Source organism: Anas acuta, chromosome 1 (assembly GCF_963932015.1).
Source record: "Anas acuta chromosome 1, bAnaAcu1.1, whole genome shotgun sequence".
In the NCBI taxonomy this organism is placed as follows: Eukaryota; Metazoa; Chordata; class Aves; order Anseriformes; family Anatidae; genus Anas; species Anas acuta.
This window is the reverse complement of record NC_088979.1, coordinates 45,168,861-45,183,731: the sequence shown is the minus strand read 5'-3', so window position 1 is coordinate 45,183,731 and position 14,871 is coordinate 45,168,861. Positions and strand designations below refer to the sequence as shown.

General features: G+C 33.1%; 2 protein-coding genes across 5 annotated transcripts in view; one reads left to right on the top strand and one right to left on the bottom strand.

The window, feature by feature from the left end:
* Window positions 1–8,665, top strand: part of RBM26 (RNA binding motif protein 26) — a 51,330-nt gene extending 42,665 nt beyond the window's left edge. For all 3 annotated transcript variants that reach the window (XM_068676799.1, XM_068676792.1, XM_068676808.1), the window contains 3 exons: window positions 963–1,049; window positions 4,455–4,568; window positions 7,835–8,665. In XM_068676799.1, coding sequence (XP_068532900.1) covers window positions 963–1,049; window positions 4,455–4,568; window positions 7,835–7,924 — 291 coding nt within the window. In that variant the 3' untranslated portion in view covers window positions 7,925–8,665. The remainder of the gene's footprint in view (window positions 1–962; window positions 1,050–4,454; window positions 4,569–7,834) is intronic.
* NDFIP2 (Nedd4 family interacting protein 2) overlaps window positions 1–14,871 on the bottom strand; it is a 532,803-nt gene that overhangs the window by 133,299 nt on the left and 384,633 nt on the right. The gene's annotated exons all lie outside the window — the stretch shown is intronic.

Sequence of the window (14,871 nt, the reverse complement as noted above, 5' to 3'; positions counted from 1 at the left end):
TTGGACAGAAAGAAATAAAACCCCTTTATCTGTCATTAAAAAAAAAAAAAAGCTTAAAGTAATATTAGATTATTTTGAGGAATGAATGCTGAGAATATCAGCATTTACATAAATAACGAATAAGTTCTCTCACCCTCCTTCCCTAGCAAACACACATCACCTTGGTGTTTTCTTTTGTTTGTTTTGTTTTCCAATATTTAATTTCAGTGGTTGTCTTTGAAGATAGAAATTGAAGAGCCACTAAGTCTGGTAAATTCTACTTCAGTCATTGCACTTAATATTTCCTGTCTGGCAGCTGTGTAAGCAGCTTTTGAAAAGAACAGGAGTTAAGAAAAGTAACCCACCAGCACTACTGTATTATTTTTTTAGGTCTTGTGTTTCCAGGATCTATATATATCTACATATGTAGATATACAACTTTCTAATGACAGACTGAACATTTAAACAAAGATTTTATAAATTTTTGGGGTAAAACTAAGAATACCTTAGAATACCCAACTTCAAAATTAAAAAAACCTTAGAGACCCTTGCAGGAATGTATGGGGCGGGATCTTAAGATGCTGGAATCGAGCTAAATTGGAAACTTGCTACCTCTTCTGTATCTATTAAATCTTTTTGTAGAAGTGTATCATAATAGACTTAGGGAGTAATCTCAAGATGTGAACTTTTTGATCAAGAGAGAATTATTGGAGCAGAAGAACTTCTTTTTTCTGTTGTAGTTTTACTTCATTCCTGTATATTTACAGGAAATCCAAAGACTACAGTACTTTGTGTTTTTGAAATGGAAAAAAAAAAACACAACAGTATTTCTTGGAAAGCACTCCGACTGGCATTGAAGCTGTGAAGGGGTACACACACTATATGCTTTTTCAGGGCCTTTCGTTTAGGATGTCATTTTTAGAGGGGGAGGATAGAAGAGGAGGACTATTTTACCATTTTTTTTTTCTTTTTCATATTAAAAGCAATATGGTGAAATTGAAGATTGCCAGATAGATGACTCTTCTCTCCACGCGGTGATTACCTTTAAGACGAGAGCAGAAGCTGAAGCTGTGAGTATAGTTCTTTGTTGAAAATATTCCTCAACATTCAACTGCTTTATATTTCTATAATTGATTAAATTTAATGTAGTTAATTGCTCAGAAGGATTTTAAAAGAAGTCTGACACAGAAGTTTTAATTCCAGATTAAACAAATCTGTCAAAACAGCATGTTACTGAAATTCTTATGAAATGAAGATGCTTTAAATAAACCAGGGAAAAATACAACATGTGAAAGAGAGATCAAGACAAGTGTGGGAATTCATAGCTAGATGTCCTGGTTTGTCTTTATTTAATTACCAGTTGTTTTTGCATGGACACTGCACTGTTTTCACCTGAAGACCTCACAGTATTCTGTAGGTTCATTGACATACTGCAGACTGAGCCTATGCATTTTCTTTGGTATTGCTGGAATCTGTTTGGTGTTTGCTTTCATACATTTGCCTGAAAATTTAGGGTAATGTAAAAGTAATCTTATATGATGATATTTTCTTTTTTTTTTTTTAAATTTCTTTATGAAATTATATAAGTATAGAATTATAGAAGCAACTAGTAGAACTAAAATGCAGCATTGAGGTATGTTGTAATTCAGCGTCATTGCATACAGATCATTAGGACTTCATGTGTTTGGTTCAGCTGCAGTCCTGCCTTATTCAGTAAATAGTGCAGTATATGAACCTGTGCAAAATACTAAACATAGTTGTTCTGCAAATGATTTTGTTTTCTTTAAAATCCTTGCATCACTGTTGGGAAGGAGTATCCTGAAAGTAATAGGGCTTCCTGAAAGAAAAAGAATGGATTCATATTTACGGTATGGTTGTATAGAAAGATTTCATTTTATATTTTTATTTTGAACAAAGTTTATATTTTTGCACAAAGTTCATCTTGTGGAGATTACTTGAAGAGAATTTTCATACATGGCCAGATTCTTCTCTTTCTGTATGCTTTATCTTGAGAGACCAGTGACCTGATTGACAGAAATACTCACATTTACAATGCAAATAAAGCCAATGGGGGGCAGTAGTTTTGAACACTTAACAGTATCATAATGATTATGATATATATATGGTACAGCATATAATAATTTGATGAAAAATAATGTAATAATAAATCGATGAGAAATTTTGAGAAATAATTTGATGCATTATTTTGAGAAATAATTTGATCCGTCTTCCAAAGAAACATAGAAATATGGTTTGTGAAAATTTGCTATGTAGCAGTGTTGAGTGCTATCTGTACAGAGATGGTAATTATTCTGCAAAAAGGAAAGTGTAATTAGTGTGCACAGTATATAATGACTGGTAAGGAGAAAAAGACAGTACTGTACAACTGTATTTCAACAATGAACAAAAGTTTTGTGGAGAATAAGAAATACATGAACACAGATAAAAGCTGTAATAATTAGTATACTCACAAGTGGACTGAGTTATGGTTGAAATTTTTAATTATGGTGCTTCCTAACATTTGATACTTGATTTTGCACCTTCGTATTACTTAATATTATAGTTGTAGCTTATATAAGAAATATTAAAGGTATTATATAAAAAAAATACTCTCAAGTATTGAAAGTAGCTTACACTTAAAAATAGGTGACCTAGGACAATTACCTGTTTTTATGTACTGTCCAAATAACATCTCTTCTTCTCTCAGATGGACTATGATCCAAAGGAAATTAACAGATGTTATTTATCAGCAAAATACAGGTCTTACTGTTAGAACTTCTGCTGAAGAATTGGCCTGGAGAGTAATTTCAGCCTTAGTTAAATTTCTTTCCCCCAAAAACAGAGAACAGTAGCTTTGGAAGCAAACACAGAAGTTTCTTACATATGATTTTATATTATGAAGTGAAGAAATTTTTATATATGAAGTGTGTGAAAAAGAGGATAGTGCAGAGGATGCAGAAAGGTATTTATAGAGGAGAGGGGAGACATGGTAGGTGGAATAGTTCAAGTTAACATTGTGTACATTTGTTACTCTTCTATGATAAGTTTCACTGCATTTGAAAAACAGCATGTTTTTCTTCCTTTGTTTTCAAGTCCAATAGATGAAGTTTTCAAGTTTTATTCAAGGTTTTTAATTGGTTAAAAATTCTTTATATATGTTGTATGTCCACAGTCCAGTTAGCATTAAAACTTCTCATTTTCATGTAACCGTCCAATTGCACCTTCATTTTGAAATGAAAATTGTATGAAAACTATACTAGGTCAAATACAGTAAAGTCTATATTTTTCTTGATATTCTTATATATTAAACATTTTCACTGGAATTTGTGTTAATTAGTGCAGCAGACTTCAGTAATTGAAGAAGTTGTAAATATAGGATGTAGTTACTAGAAGCATCTGCTGTGACCAATTGTTAAGTAAATGCAGCTAATATTTTACCTTCTTAAATGAAAAAAGGCTTAAGCTTTATGACTGTACATGTTCTAGCCTGGAAGTAAGAGGAGGATTCCCTGTTGTAAAATGTTGCATTTTTATGTAGTAGTAATTTCTTTCAACGATTACAAGTTGTTTCTGGACCTAAATGTCACGTATAAGTAGTTCTAAAAATTCCAGTTGTGTGACATTGTGATGAGACCATGGACGAAAAGCTCCTGAGCTGCATTTTAATAGGCATAGAATCTTTTAAATTTATCATAAATTTATATGTACAGATTTAAAATTTATACCTGGGGACTTTAATATCACACAATTCATGTTCAGATGTCATTGAACATGTAATTGTTTCTACATTTCACATTATGCTGTGCTTTCAGATTGTACTATAAATCTTTTGTGACTGTGACGGTTATTTCGGAATGTTGCTAACGCTGATTTATGCTAGTTCATGTTACTTTAATTTGAACATACTATTTCCAAAGCAGCCACTTAATGCATCTGGTACTTAAAACGGCATGAATATCCCATAAGTTAAAAATTTTTACATTTCAATTACAAAGGCTTTACAGGAAGTGGAACATTTTCCAGTAGATTAAGTTGTAATCACAGAGGTGTTGTTTGTTTGCTTGTTTGTTTTAATGTTAAATCATTTGTGTTTGTGGAATGCCTTATTTCTTCCAGTAAGTAACACGTTAACAGTTTTGTGTCAGTCTTTGACAGGTGAAGAACACATCAGGGTAGTTTTAAAAAAAACAAAACAAGTAAGATATTGGGTTTAGTATGTTTCATCACCAAATCATACTTGATTTTCAAGGTCAATTTTGTTCTGAATATGTTTTGATCATTTAACTGAAAGGATGTGCGAATTAATAAGTTGTTTTGTTTTAGACTATTAACAGTGATCCAATATGGACATACTAAAACTTGGATTTTCTTCAGAAAAAGCAGACTAGACTATTGGCTTCCGTCTGGGATTTAAGTATTAGTGAAGTTAGTATTTCCCTTGAAATATTTAACTAAGATGTTTAAACTTGTTTTAGGCTGCGATTCATGGATCTCGGTTTAAAGGACAGGAGCTGAAGTTGGCATGGAACAAGCCTGTTGCTAGTATGTCAGCTGTTGAAACAGAAGAAGCTGAACCCGATGAAGAAGAAGTAAGCTTTTTTTTTCCCTTTTTATTTCTTAAGATGAAATATTTTTGATTCAAAAGAAAATGATCTGTTCATTCATGCTTCTTGAACCTGACTCATGTATTAATATTAGATAGTGGAGTAATCCATTAATTTTTTTCTTGTTTCCTAGGTTATTGACAGTCCAAATACTTCACTTTTAATTGCAGGAATGTTTCATTTCTAGAGGGTGTATCTAGAAACTGAAAGATGTGGGTTCAAATTTGCATGAGAAATAACCAAAAATCTTGTCTAAAACATAGTTATTTGTACCATCTCTTTTAAGCACTCATTTCTCAGAGGATCATAGCTCAGAATCTAATTTTCCTTTATAGTGAGAGATGTCTTGGAGGATGCCGGTGAAGTAATAATTTAGATAATCTGCTAACTTCATTTAGACATCTAAAGTACCCGTGCTGAGTGTCAGTCTGCATTGTGGTGCAAGAAAGATATTAAAGCCTTGTCCCAATAACTAGGTTAATACAGTAACTGTTGGGCTGTATTTTTTGGTATGTGTAACTTATGTTCAAATTTGCATACATTTGTGAATTATGGGGGGAAAAAAGTGTCACTTGAGGAAAAAGTCAAGCAGCCTTTTTTCTAATTTATTTACTGCCAATTATAAATGATTGCCATAGAAAAGCTGAAGTATACTTGAGTTACTTGGAGCTGTATTCGTTTATGTCTTTTCCTATGATATTTTGGCGGACCTACCATACAAGCATCTTCACAAGATTGTTTTGATATAACCAAATTCAGTTAGTCTTTTTACATTGTTTATCATTCAGTTTTCATTTCATTCTTTTTTTTTTTTCCTGAAGAAATGTAGTTTGTCTTTTTCTGTCTCTAAAAATGCCAGTTTATTTTTACCATGTGAAAGACAGGTAGAGTTGTCTACTTTCACCACTGAGTGTTCAGTTCAAGCATTTGTGTATTCTGACTTAATAAATGTTGCTCTTCTTCTATATACAAGCCTCATACATTGTCAAGTAGTAATGAGCTGTGAGTGAACAAGAGGCTATGCTGAGTAATGTTCAGAGGTTCTTAGATATATTGTCACTTCCCCATCAGGGATGTATTGCTTCTGAAGCAATGTTTGTTACTGTAAGGAGCCTACCGTAGTGGGAGGTCTCATTGAGCAACTCCTTCATTTTAAGACTTTGTCATTTTACATAATGAAAGAAAGGGCATGCAAAGATATACAAATACTTAGCAGGGTAAAGAAAGGAAAGTACAGACTGATTGGCATGTGATCTATCATGAGATTTAGATTTAAACCCCAGCTGAAGATACTGAGTGTGGGAGGGAACCTCTGGGTTGTAAGAAAATTGGAAGTGGAAGGGAATGAAGATGGTAACAAGTTACATGCGTTGGCTGGCCTGGCAGAGGGAAAGGGCAGATTTACATGTACATTCTCTTGTCTTGACTACTCTTAAGTGTTTGTAGTAGTGGGATACATCTATTTTAGGTGATGGTTGTACTCCTTAACAGGAGTCATGAGGTGTGGAAATAAAATTTAGGGAAAAGACTGCATAGGGCTGTTCTTTGTAACTCCTAAATTGATTGACCCATCCAAAACACACCAAATTTTCAAGATGTAAGTTAAAATTGAGGTAATGTTTTTTTTGGGGGGTAGCTATTTCGAAATAATTTCATGGTTTAAATGTTGACCTTTATTGCAAATCTTCTAGTATTTTTCTATTTTTTCCTCTAACACTTTTCTTGAGTTCTATTTTTTTTTTTTTTTTTTAGCTGATTTTATCTCTCTCTGGAATGTTTTTGTAGTCAGTCATTAGCTAAGTATTGTAGAAAGTGCACAGGGATTTGATCCAGGCTACTCATTGCCTTTGTGTGCTTGCTGAGGCCTTTGCAATACCAAATGTATAATATAAAAATCTTATTTTATCTATATTTTTATTGGTGGTGTTGCTGGATTTTTACTTGGCCCAGTGTTTACAGATTATTCATTTAACATGCTTACCTCTACTTGCTTCATCACTTTCCATTTTCAAAGCAAATCAAGCGTACATAGCTCCCCTATCTTCCTCATTTCATTAGATTGGATTTTATTTGAATTCTCTACAGCTGAATTAGACCCCCTGACATTCACAAAATTTCTTTGTATGATGGATTTCTTTTCGGCAATCTTCAGGAAATTTTATATTTAAATGTCATTCTTTGTGTGCACTGTGTATTGCTTCTAGCATTTGGTTAAGTTAGTATTGAAGTACAGTGTTAGGAATCCCAGGTCTTGGATGGACAAGTTCAAGAACTTCATGTTCATTTGCAGAAGTTCAACCAATTACATAAAATAATTTTTATGTAATTTTATCGTTCAAATTTTTAACTTACGCAGGATTGAATCAGGGCTGTGGAGGTTGCTGTAATCAGTCGCCTCAATTTCAGTCTTGTATTCCTTTTATGTATGAGACATCTCGAGTTTCCATGTGCTTACAATTGATCGTGCTATTTATGTAACTTTGTTTTATAGCTACTATTGTACACACATGAAAAAGGTTTCATTTTTTTCTGTCTAAACTCTATTGATAAGTTTAATTCACCTAAGGAATACTATCATAAAGAGGCTTAAGACTTTGAAGAAAGACCTTGATGTGTTTTTTGCTGTTGTTGCTTTTTACTTGAGAGAGAGCTCTCCTTTTCAGCAGTGGTATTGTATTTTAGTCTGCTGGACATCTGTACACCAGAAGAAGAGACTGAGTACTCAGAAAGCAATGTTTTATTTCAGCTTACAGTACAGAAGTGTATATTGAGACAAGATGCAGACAGAGCTATGATTTAAAATGCATTTTCTTAAAGCTGTCAAAATTAAAATATTCCATATTCAATTTTTTTTTTTTTATACTAAAGCACAGGTAGATTAAGCTCTGGGATTAAAAGAGGCATAGTTAATATTAACTTCGAAAATCTAACATTAGTTTTCACTATAGCATCTCAAGTTCCGTCAGAACATTAAAGCCTGGGTGTGGATGACATGCTAAGGAATCAGAATATCTATTGAATTATGATGTCATTTTGAGGTCCAGTAAAAGAAAAAAACAAGTTGCATTTGCCATATATTAATATGTGCATATTAAATAACACAACATATACAGTATACTTTTTTGAAAGCATTACCGTTTAACTATTAAAAATTAATTTACTTGTTCTTAAATCTTAGCAGAGGATTGTATGTTGCCTTTTGATCTCTTACACTTTCTGACGTAACAGGTTATCACATTTTTCTCTTGAAGTTTCAGGAAGAGTCTTTGGTGGATGACTCGCTGCTTCAAGATGATGATGAAGAGGAGGAGGACAATGAGTCTCGTTCATGGAGAAGATGATTCAACTCATCAATGACAATGCTAGAACTGCACCTGTGTTGCATTAGTATTATCTAATGTACTTCTGCATCTTTGTATTAAAAGGGGTTTTGTGATGAAGTTGAATTCGGATATAGGCTAAAAAGCAGCTGATCAGTTACACGTTTTGAGAGATTGATGTTTGAGTTACATTTCAGTAAATGATTGCTAAAGACATCATATTAGGAACATATGCAATGTTTTTATTACATAGTTCTACAGAAAGTTACAGAATTCTTTGGGTTCTTTGTAATTTACCGAATTGGTCAAGCACAAATGACCAAAAGTTGTTATAACATAGATAATTTTTGTTCTATTCCAGATACGGAACGAAAATTTGCATTTAAAATCTTTGTGAATGTTTTCAGAAATGAATAGATAACAGTACTAAACTGAAGTCTCTAAAGTTATGTATTCATAATATTGCATAGTAGTATGCTTAGGCTTTACTATGTACTAGCCTTTTGTTGGATTTGTGTACGTATTTTACCTATGGGTTTTAATGATAAAGTGTATGACTGCTTTGCATATAAGTCCTTATGACTTTAAGATGTTAAAAAATAAATAAATGGAATGGTCTTCAAAAAAAAAAAAGAAAAAAAAAGAAAAAAAAAGCAATAACCAAAAAAGCTGAGGCAATGGTCCTTCATAATGAAAAAAAAAAGAAAAAAGAAAAAAAAAAAAGAAAAGAAAAAAGACCATTCCAAATGGCAACCCCACCCCCATGTTCACAAAAGGAGCTATAATCACTATCACCTCAAAATACTGTTGGATATAAAAAAAAAAAAATCTCAAAATGAAGTTTCATTTAATACACAAGTATACTCTGTCACCTAAAAGCTTTTGGGTGTTTTCTGAATTTTAAAAATGGTTTAAGTCAATGATTCAACAGTTAGGAATTTATTTTCTACCTCTGCACTGTACAATTGTAGAAGAAAACTTGGTCCCACAAAAATATGTGCTACTGGAATGTAATTTACACACTAGGAGAAGCAGAATATTTGGTAGGTATTAACTGACAATTCTGACCACGCACATTAATGCATTTTTTTATTCCTTGATTTCTAGAATTATTTTTTTTCTATTTCAGAAGTAGTATTTGGCGGATACTACATTCATACTATAGTTTGTTTTCATTATGTGAAAATGTACATACATGAAATGTAAGTAGAATTCCTACTCTGCAGAAATACTTTAATAGCTGTAACAGGACATTTTGTTGTGTGAGTACTGAAGTTTCTCCTTTACTTAGGAAGGGGAACTCCCTAGCTCTTCACATTAAAGGACTTGTTTCTTTTTCCCTTCAGTGGCATTCTGCTGTTGTGTATTTTTTTTTTTTAAAGCCCTTTATTAAATAATAGTTATTTTTTATCAACTCATTAATGAGTGCAGTGTAATACCACTATCACATCTATCAATTAGATGCAGAGGGATAGTACGTCATTTAACAGTATATTTTCTATAGTCCTTGTGTTTTGCCTATTGGGAGAAGAGAGAGCTGCTCTCCTGAACTACTCTCCTTTCCCCCATCCCTCTCTCCTTTTTTTTTTTTTTCTTAATTCCATAATACAAGCAGAGGAAAGTAGAAATAGCAGTATCCTAGACAGAAGAGTAGACTTTGTCCTCTGCTTTTCAGTTGTTTGAGGGTTTTCTGAGGCCTGAAGCCTGGCTCTTTTTTCTGTGTCCCTGTGTGCATGCTTGAAAAAATATGCACTTAAAACTTTTGTACAGGCTTAGTTTCACATTGAAATATCACAATTGACTGCCATGCTTGTTAAAGTAAGTTCTAAATCTTGCCATAATTAATTGTATTTGGGAAATTGATTTCCTTTTACACTGAATTTAAGGCAAAATAAAATATTTTAAGAACCTTTTTATCCAATGAGCACTTCTAGTTCACTGAATTAAATACAAGCTTTTCTACTTTTCTTTTTAAATAATTTAGTGCATTTGAAGGCTGCCAGATTGACAGTCCAGAAGGTAGAAGTTTTTAGTGTGTTGTCTTGCAGAACAGGTACAGCCTGGAAAGAAAAACAAAAAACAAAACAAAACAAAAAAAAAAAAACAAAAAAAAAAACACAAACTGTGCATGCTGCCTTAAGGTTGTTGTGTGGTGTGCTTTGCTGCTCAAACCTGCCTTTTCACTGGCAGTAAATCCTAGCACAAGTTAATGATAAATATTAGTGTACTCTTTAGATGGATGCTTATGAAACATACAAAATTGCTATATCATGTACTTTTGAGATGATTATTCCTTGTTTCCTTGCTTGCTTTCAATTCCGCATGCATGGAATATTGCTTTCTTAATAATTGTTTGCAACCTGGTCTACCTGTAAGGGGAAAAAGTCTTCAGCACCTTCCATACACGAACTCCACCAGAGAAAGATGTCAGGGAAAGTCTTGCTGTCGTGTTTTATTCCCTGCTGTTATTTTACATCATTTTGAATGACTGAAAACCACCTGGATCAGATTAGTTTGGTTTACCGCCACTTTAAAAACGAACCTATATGCCTGTTTCAGTTGAAACTAATCTGACTGGATGCCATTCAGCATAAAGTAATGGTTTCCTGGTTGCAATATAAATTGATGCTGTATGTATTTCTGTCCTTATAATTTCCTTGATTTTTTTAAAAAGTATTTTTGGCTTGATTTGTCCTTGTATTCCTAACCTAGCTTTGCTCTCCCTTTTTTTGCTACTAACTTAACCAACTCTTACCATTTCCATTCACTCCAGTCAGAACTTTATTAGTTCAGCATTCAATTAAATCTCCTGTTGTATGGAGCTGCATCGTCCCTTGTTTGACCGAACAAACCAAGCATCCTGCTGATTTTCATTCCGTTCTTTACTTAGCTGATCCTTCTGAATGCATTCTTAAGTATATCTCCACTGTACTTAGCTAAATCATTGTATTCTTTTTAACAGTTCTGCAAATGGATTTTCCTAGTCCGAAACAACAAGAATGGGTTACCCTCATTTTCCCCAGAAAGCCTTTCCAAATTTCTTTGGAAAAAAAGGTAAATGTTTAAGAAGGTATTTTCTTTCCCAACTAGATGGTGTGAAGTCCTTGAATAAGATGTGATCTGATATGCAGTTCAACGATAATATAGCAGTGAGCCACATTTGGTAAATTACAGGAAATGTTAAGTAATGGGAGTCAGTAATTCAGGCTGTCAACAGTAAAACAGCAAGAATGCCTCTTTCAAGCATTATGTATAGGCTGTGTTGTAGTTATTTTTCCATCTCTTAAAAAAACATTTTTTTCAAATTGGGAGACCCACAGAAGTACAAGTTATCTCCTACTGAAGCACGAAGGCGCATGACTGACTTTACAACCGAGTCACAGGAAGTTCATTTCTTAAACAGAAAAAGTACTCATTGAAAAGTATTCATACAACTTCAAGCATTTAAAATAAGCTGCTTTTCTAAATGACTCTCCGAAAACAGTCTCTCCTCTTTAACTAGACAATGAGTCCAAAATATTATCCAGGTAACTGGATTATTATTTTTAGGTGGAATGGACACATTTGTAATTGTCAGTTGTCTCATGAGCATAAAAGAACACCAAACGATGCACAAGAATTTTTGACTCAAAGTAATTCTACATGGAAGTTTCCTATGTCCCCTATATATTTTAACTGATATCTTGAACCTAGGTTGTGTCACCAAATATAGATGTGGGGAGGGGCTTTTTTCCAACTATTACACTACTTTTGTACCAATACATAAAGTAACATAAAGGGGCGTAGACCTTCAATGATGCACCTAATTTACTGTAATTCAGCGTTGTTCAAACGTTGCAACTAAAGGTGGTATGGTTGGATTTAATCCTACACTGATTAAATTTTGCAGCAATTAACAAATGAAGTTAGAATTAACAAATTAAGACTAGAACTGAAACAAATAGAAGGAATTTGGCATTTTAGTGAAAAAAAGAAATGGAGTTAATTATGAAAGTGAATAATTTTGATGTTCCTTTATCATTCTATCCTGAGCTGAGGTGTTTCTTACTGTACTAACATTACAGCTCTTGATTAATTTCCAATAAATTTGTTAAATTATACAAAAAAGGCATTCTTGATCAAATTTTCACAAAGAAAAATAAAAACCTGTTTATCCTTTCAGCCAGTATAGTTGTAAACTGATTCTCAATTAAAAATGAACTGCTGTTTTTTGTTGACTCATGTAGACCATGGTAAATCCCCTACTGTGCTTGTCACACAGTTATCTGCATACTGATTGTTTTAAAAATAATTTTCATTTTTTATTTTAATGTATTTGCATTTTTCATTCTGAACTGCTTTGAATCTGTAGACGTCAAAAACTTGTAACAAAAATAGACTGATTTTGGTCTTTATTTTAATTCTCTTTAGATTGCTAATGAGAAGGACTTCAAGAACATACTGCATAAGAATTTTTTCTCTTTTTCTTCCAAATGGATCATTATTTGTAAATTCCTCCTACGTGTGATAGTGCTGAAGTTTACCTGAGTGTTAATACTTTTTTGTTTGTCCGTATGAGTGAAGATTAATTTTCTTCTTAGAGTAAGCTTGTAATGCTGAGACCAGTAGATGTCTTTGAATATCATCTCACCTGACTCGTGGTATTTTTTAATGTTTTTGATGATAGAATTTACATATTTTAAATTCCAGGATCATCTGTGGAATTCATGTTAGCACAGTAGACTAACTCAGTTTCTTACCTTTCTCTGGCAAAGATTGGAATATTACAGTTAACAAATCTATCTATGGTAGTTGATGAACTGGATTCTAGTTTTTGTCAGCAACTGGGCGAAAAAAAATGGGGGCGTGTACTCTTCAAAACTCACTTTAGTTATAAAGATCTACAGTAGACTTGTGTACTTTTATTTTGGCCTTTCACATGCAGAGAGGGTAAAATCATCTTTAAAGTTACGAACACAATTTGTTCAAGATTTTTTTTAACTAATGTGCACACGATTTTCTATGTTGGAGTTTCATATAAGATTTTTGATAGTAATTTGATGGGTAAATATTTTCTTCAAAAAAGATATTTTCATATGACCTAGCATATACTTTCCTTAAAAAGGAAAGAGAAAAAGCAAATCAGTATTTACAATTCCTCATGATAAGCTATGGAGATTATTTGAAATGCACAATTTTATTTACAGACCTCAAAATGTGAATGGTATAGATGACTATTTCACAGTTACTACAGCGTAATTTCTGCTTTTTAGGCTTAGTGTTTTTCTAAATGCAAAGGAAAACTTCTCCAAAATGTTTTCCTAATGATCAGTAGCTAAATAGATCTTTTTTTATTTTTTTATTTTTATTTTACTCTAAGGCATACTAAGTCTTCTGTCCGTGAAATACATGGACGTGAAATACATGGACAGAAGACTTAGTATGCCTTAGAGTAAATTTCTAGGGAAATGAAAAAAGTTTTTTTGTTTTTTTTTTTTTTAGGTTTTAAAAGTCGTAATTCATTCTTCATCTTGTACGGACTTCTGTGCAATAAAGATGTTTGCACTACATTGTTTTCTCTTTGTAGAGAAAACAAAGACTTCACAAATATGTACGTTGATCTATGCATGTAAAAATACGTATACTTTTGCCAAAATCACGTGCAAGTTGCTAATGCATATACAGTGTAGGTGAGGTCTATGAAGTGCAGAAATGCCTCTAGGGTATAAGAACTCACATTTTACAGAGCTTCTTAGCTTTGCAGGACTCTGATGCATAACAGCCGAGAGGACTGTCCTTTCCCTTAAAAGTACCTTGTTTTAAACATGAGGAAATGTTCTTTCTCACATTTGCAAACTGTCCTTTCTCTGCTCAAAAAAGGATAGTTCCGCTTTTGTGGATTTTCTTTTCCTTGAGATAACATGCTGTATTTTCTCTTTTCAATGCTAGAGGGCACTATGGCTACACAAGTGAAACTGACAATAACTCGAAGTAATTTGCTCCCATTTCAGCACTTCTATAATATTTTTCCTGTTTCAGTTCTCATGCTAATATTTGCATTTCTTGCAGAAACCTGTATACATCTGTACCATGTCAGCAGAAATTCCATTTGTGTGAACTGAAACAAGGTATCTCTCTTTGGATTTAGGTACCAATGATAAAATATGACTCCAGGTGTTTAAATCTGGATAAAACAGAGGCACATTTCTGTGTTACAAGAGACATATATTCTTCTCTGGGAGTTGAATTAGTTTTTAATAGGTTATAACTGAAGTTATAGAAGACTTTGGGTAGCTACATTCTGTTTGTCAAATCTTTTAATAAAAATTTTTGGGGTTTATGATCTAGAGTAAGGCATCTGAAGTGAACAGAGAAGTTAATTGTTACAAAGGGGTGGGGCAGGGCAGGTAGGATTACATTTTTTATATAAATTGCAAAAGAAATTACTAGTCTACCATGATGTGAAGTAATTTCACCACTGTAACCAGTTATCTGTTTTATGGTAGACTGATCTTAAACATATCAAAGAATTACTACTGTAGCTCCACCAACTAGTGCAGTTCAACTACACAAAGCAATTTTTCACCTATGATATGGAATACTTGTTCATCCTGAGAGTTCTTAGGTACTCCACTGTCATGCCTGGGTGAACTGGGAAGCTGCTTGTTGCCCATGCATCTCTACACCTGGAATACTGAATGTGCAACACCTATGCATAGAAATTGCGTTTAGGCCAAAGATATGCAGGATGCATATTTGAATTATTATGCAGTGTTTCCTTTTCCCTTGCAGTGATAAGCACAGTACTAGAAAATACAAACCACTAATTTTGTTACATTCTTAGTAATGCACAAATTCAGCTATGTGGACATCACCATCTGCATTTTTTCTTAAGTTTTCTTAAAAGATGGCAGCTGGATTGTCACCTGTAGAGTATACATTACAAAGTCCTGGAAAACTTCTAAGTCAGTATCTTTGAACCCATGTAA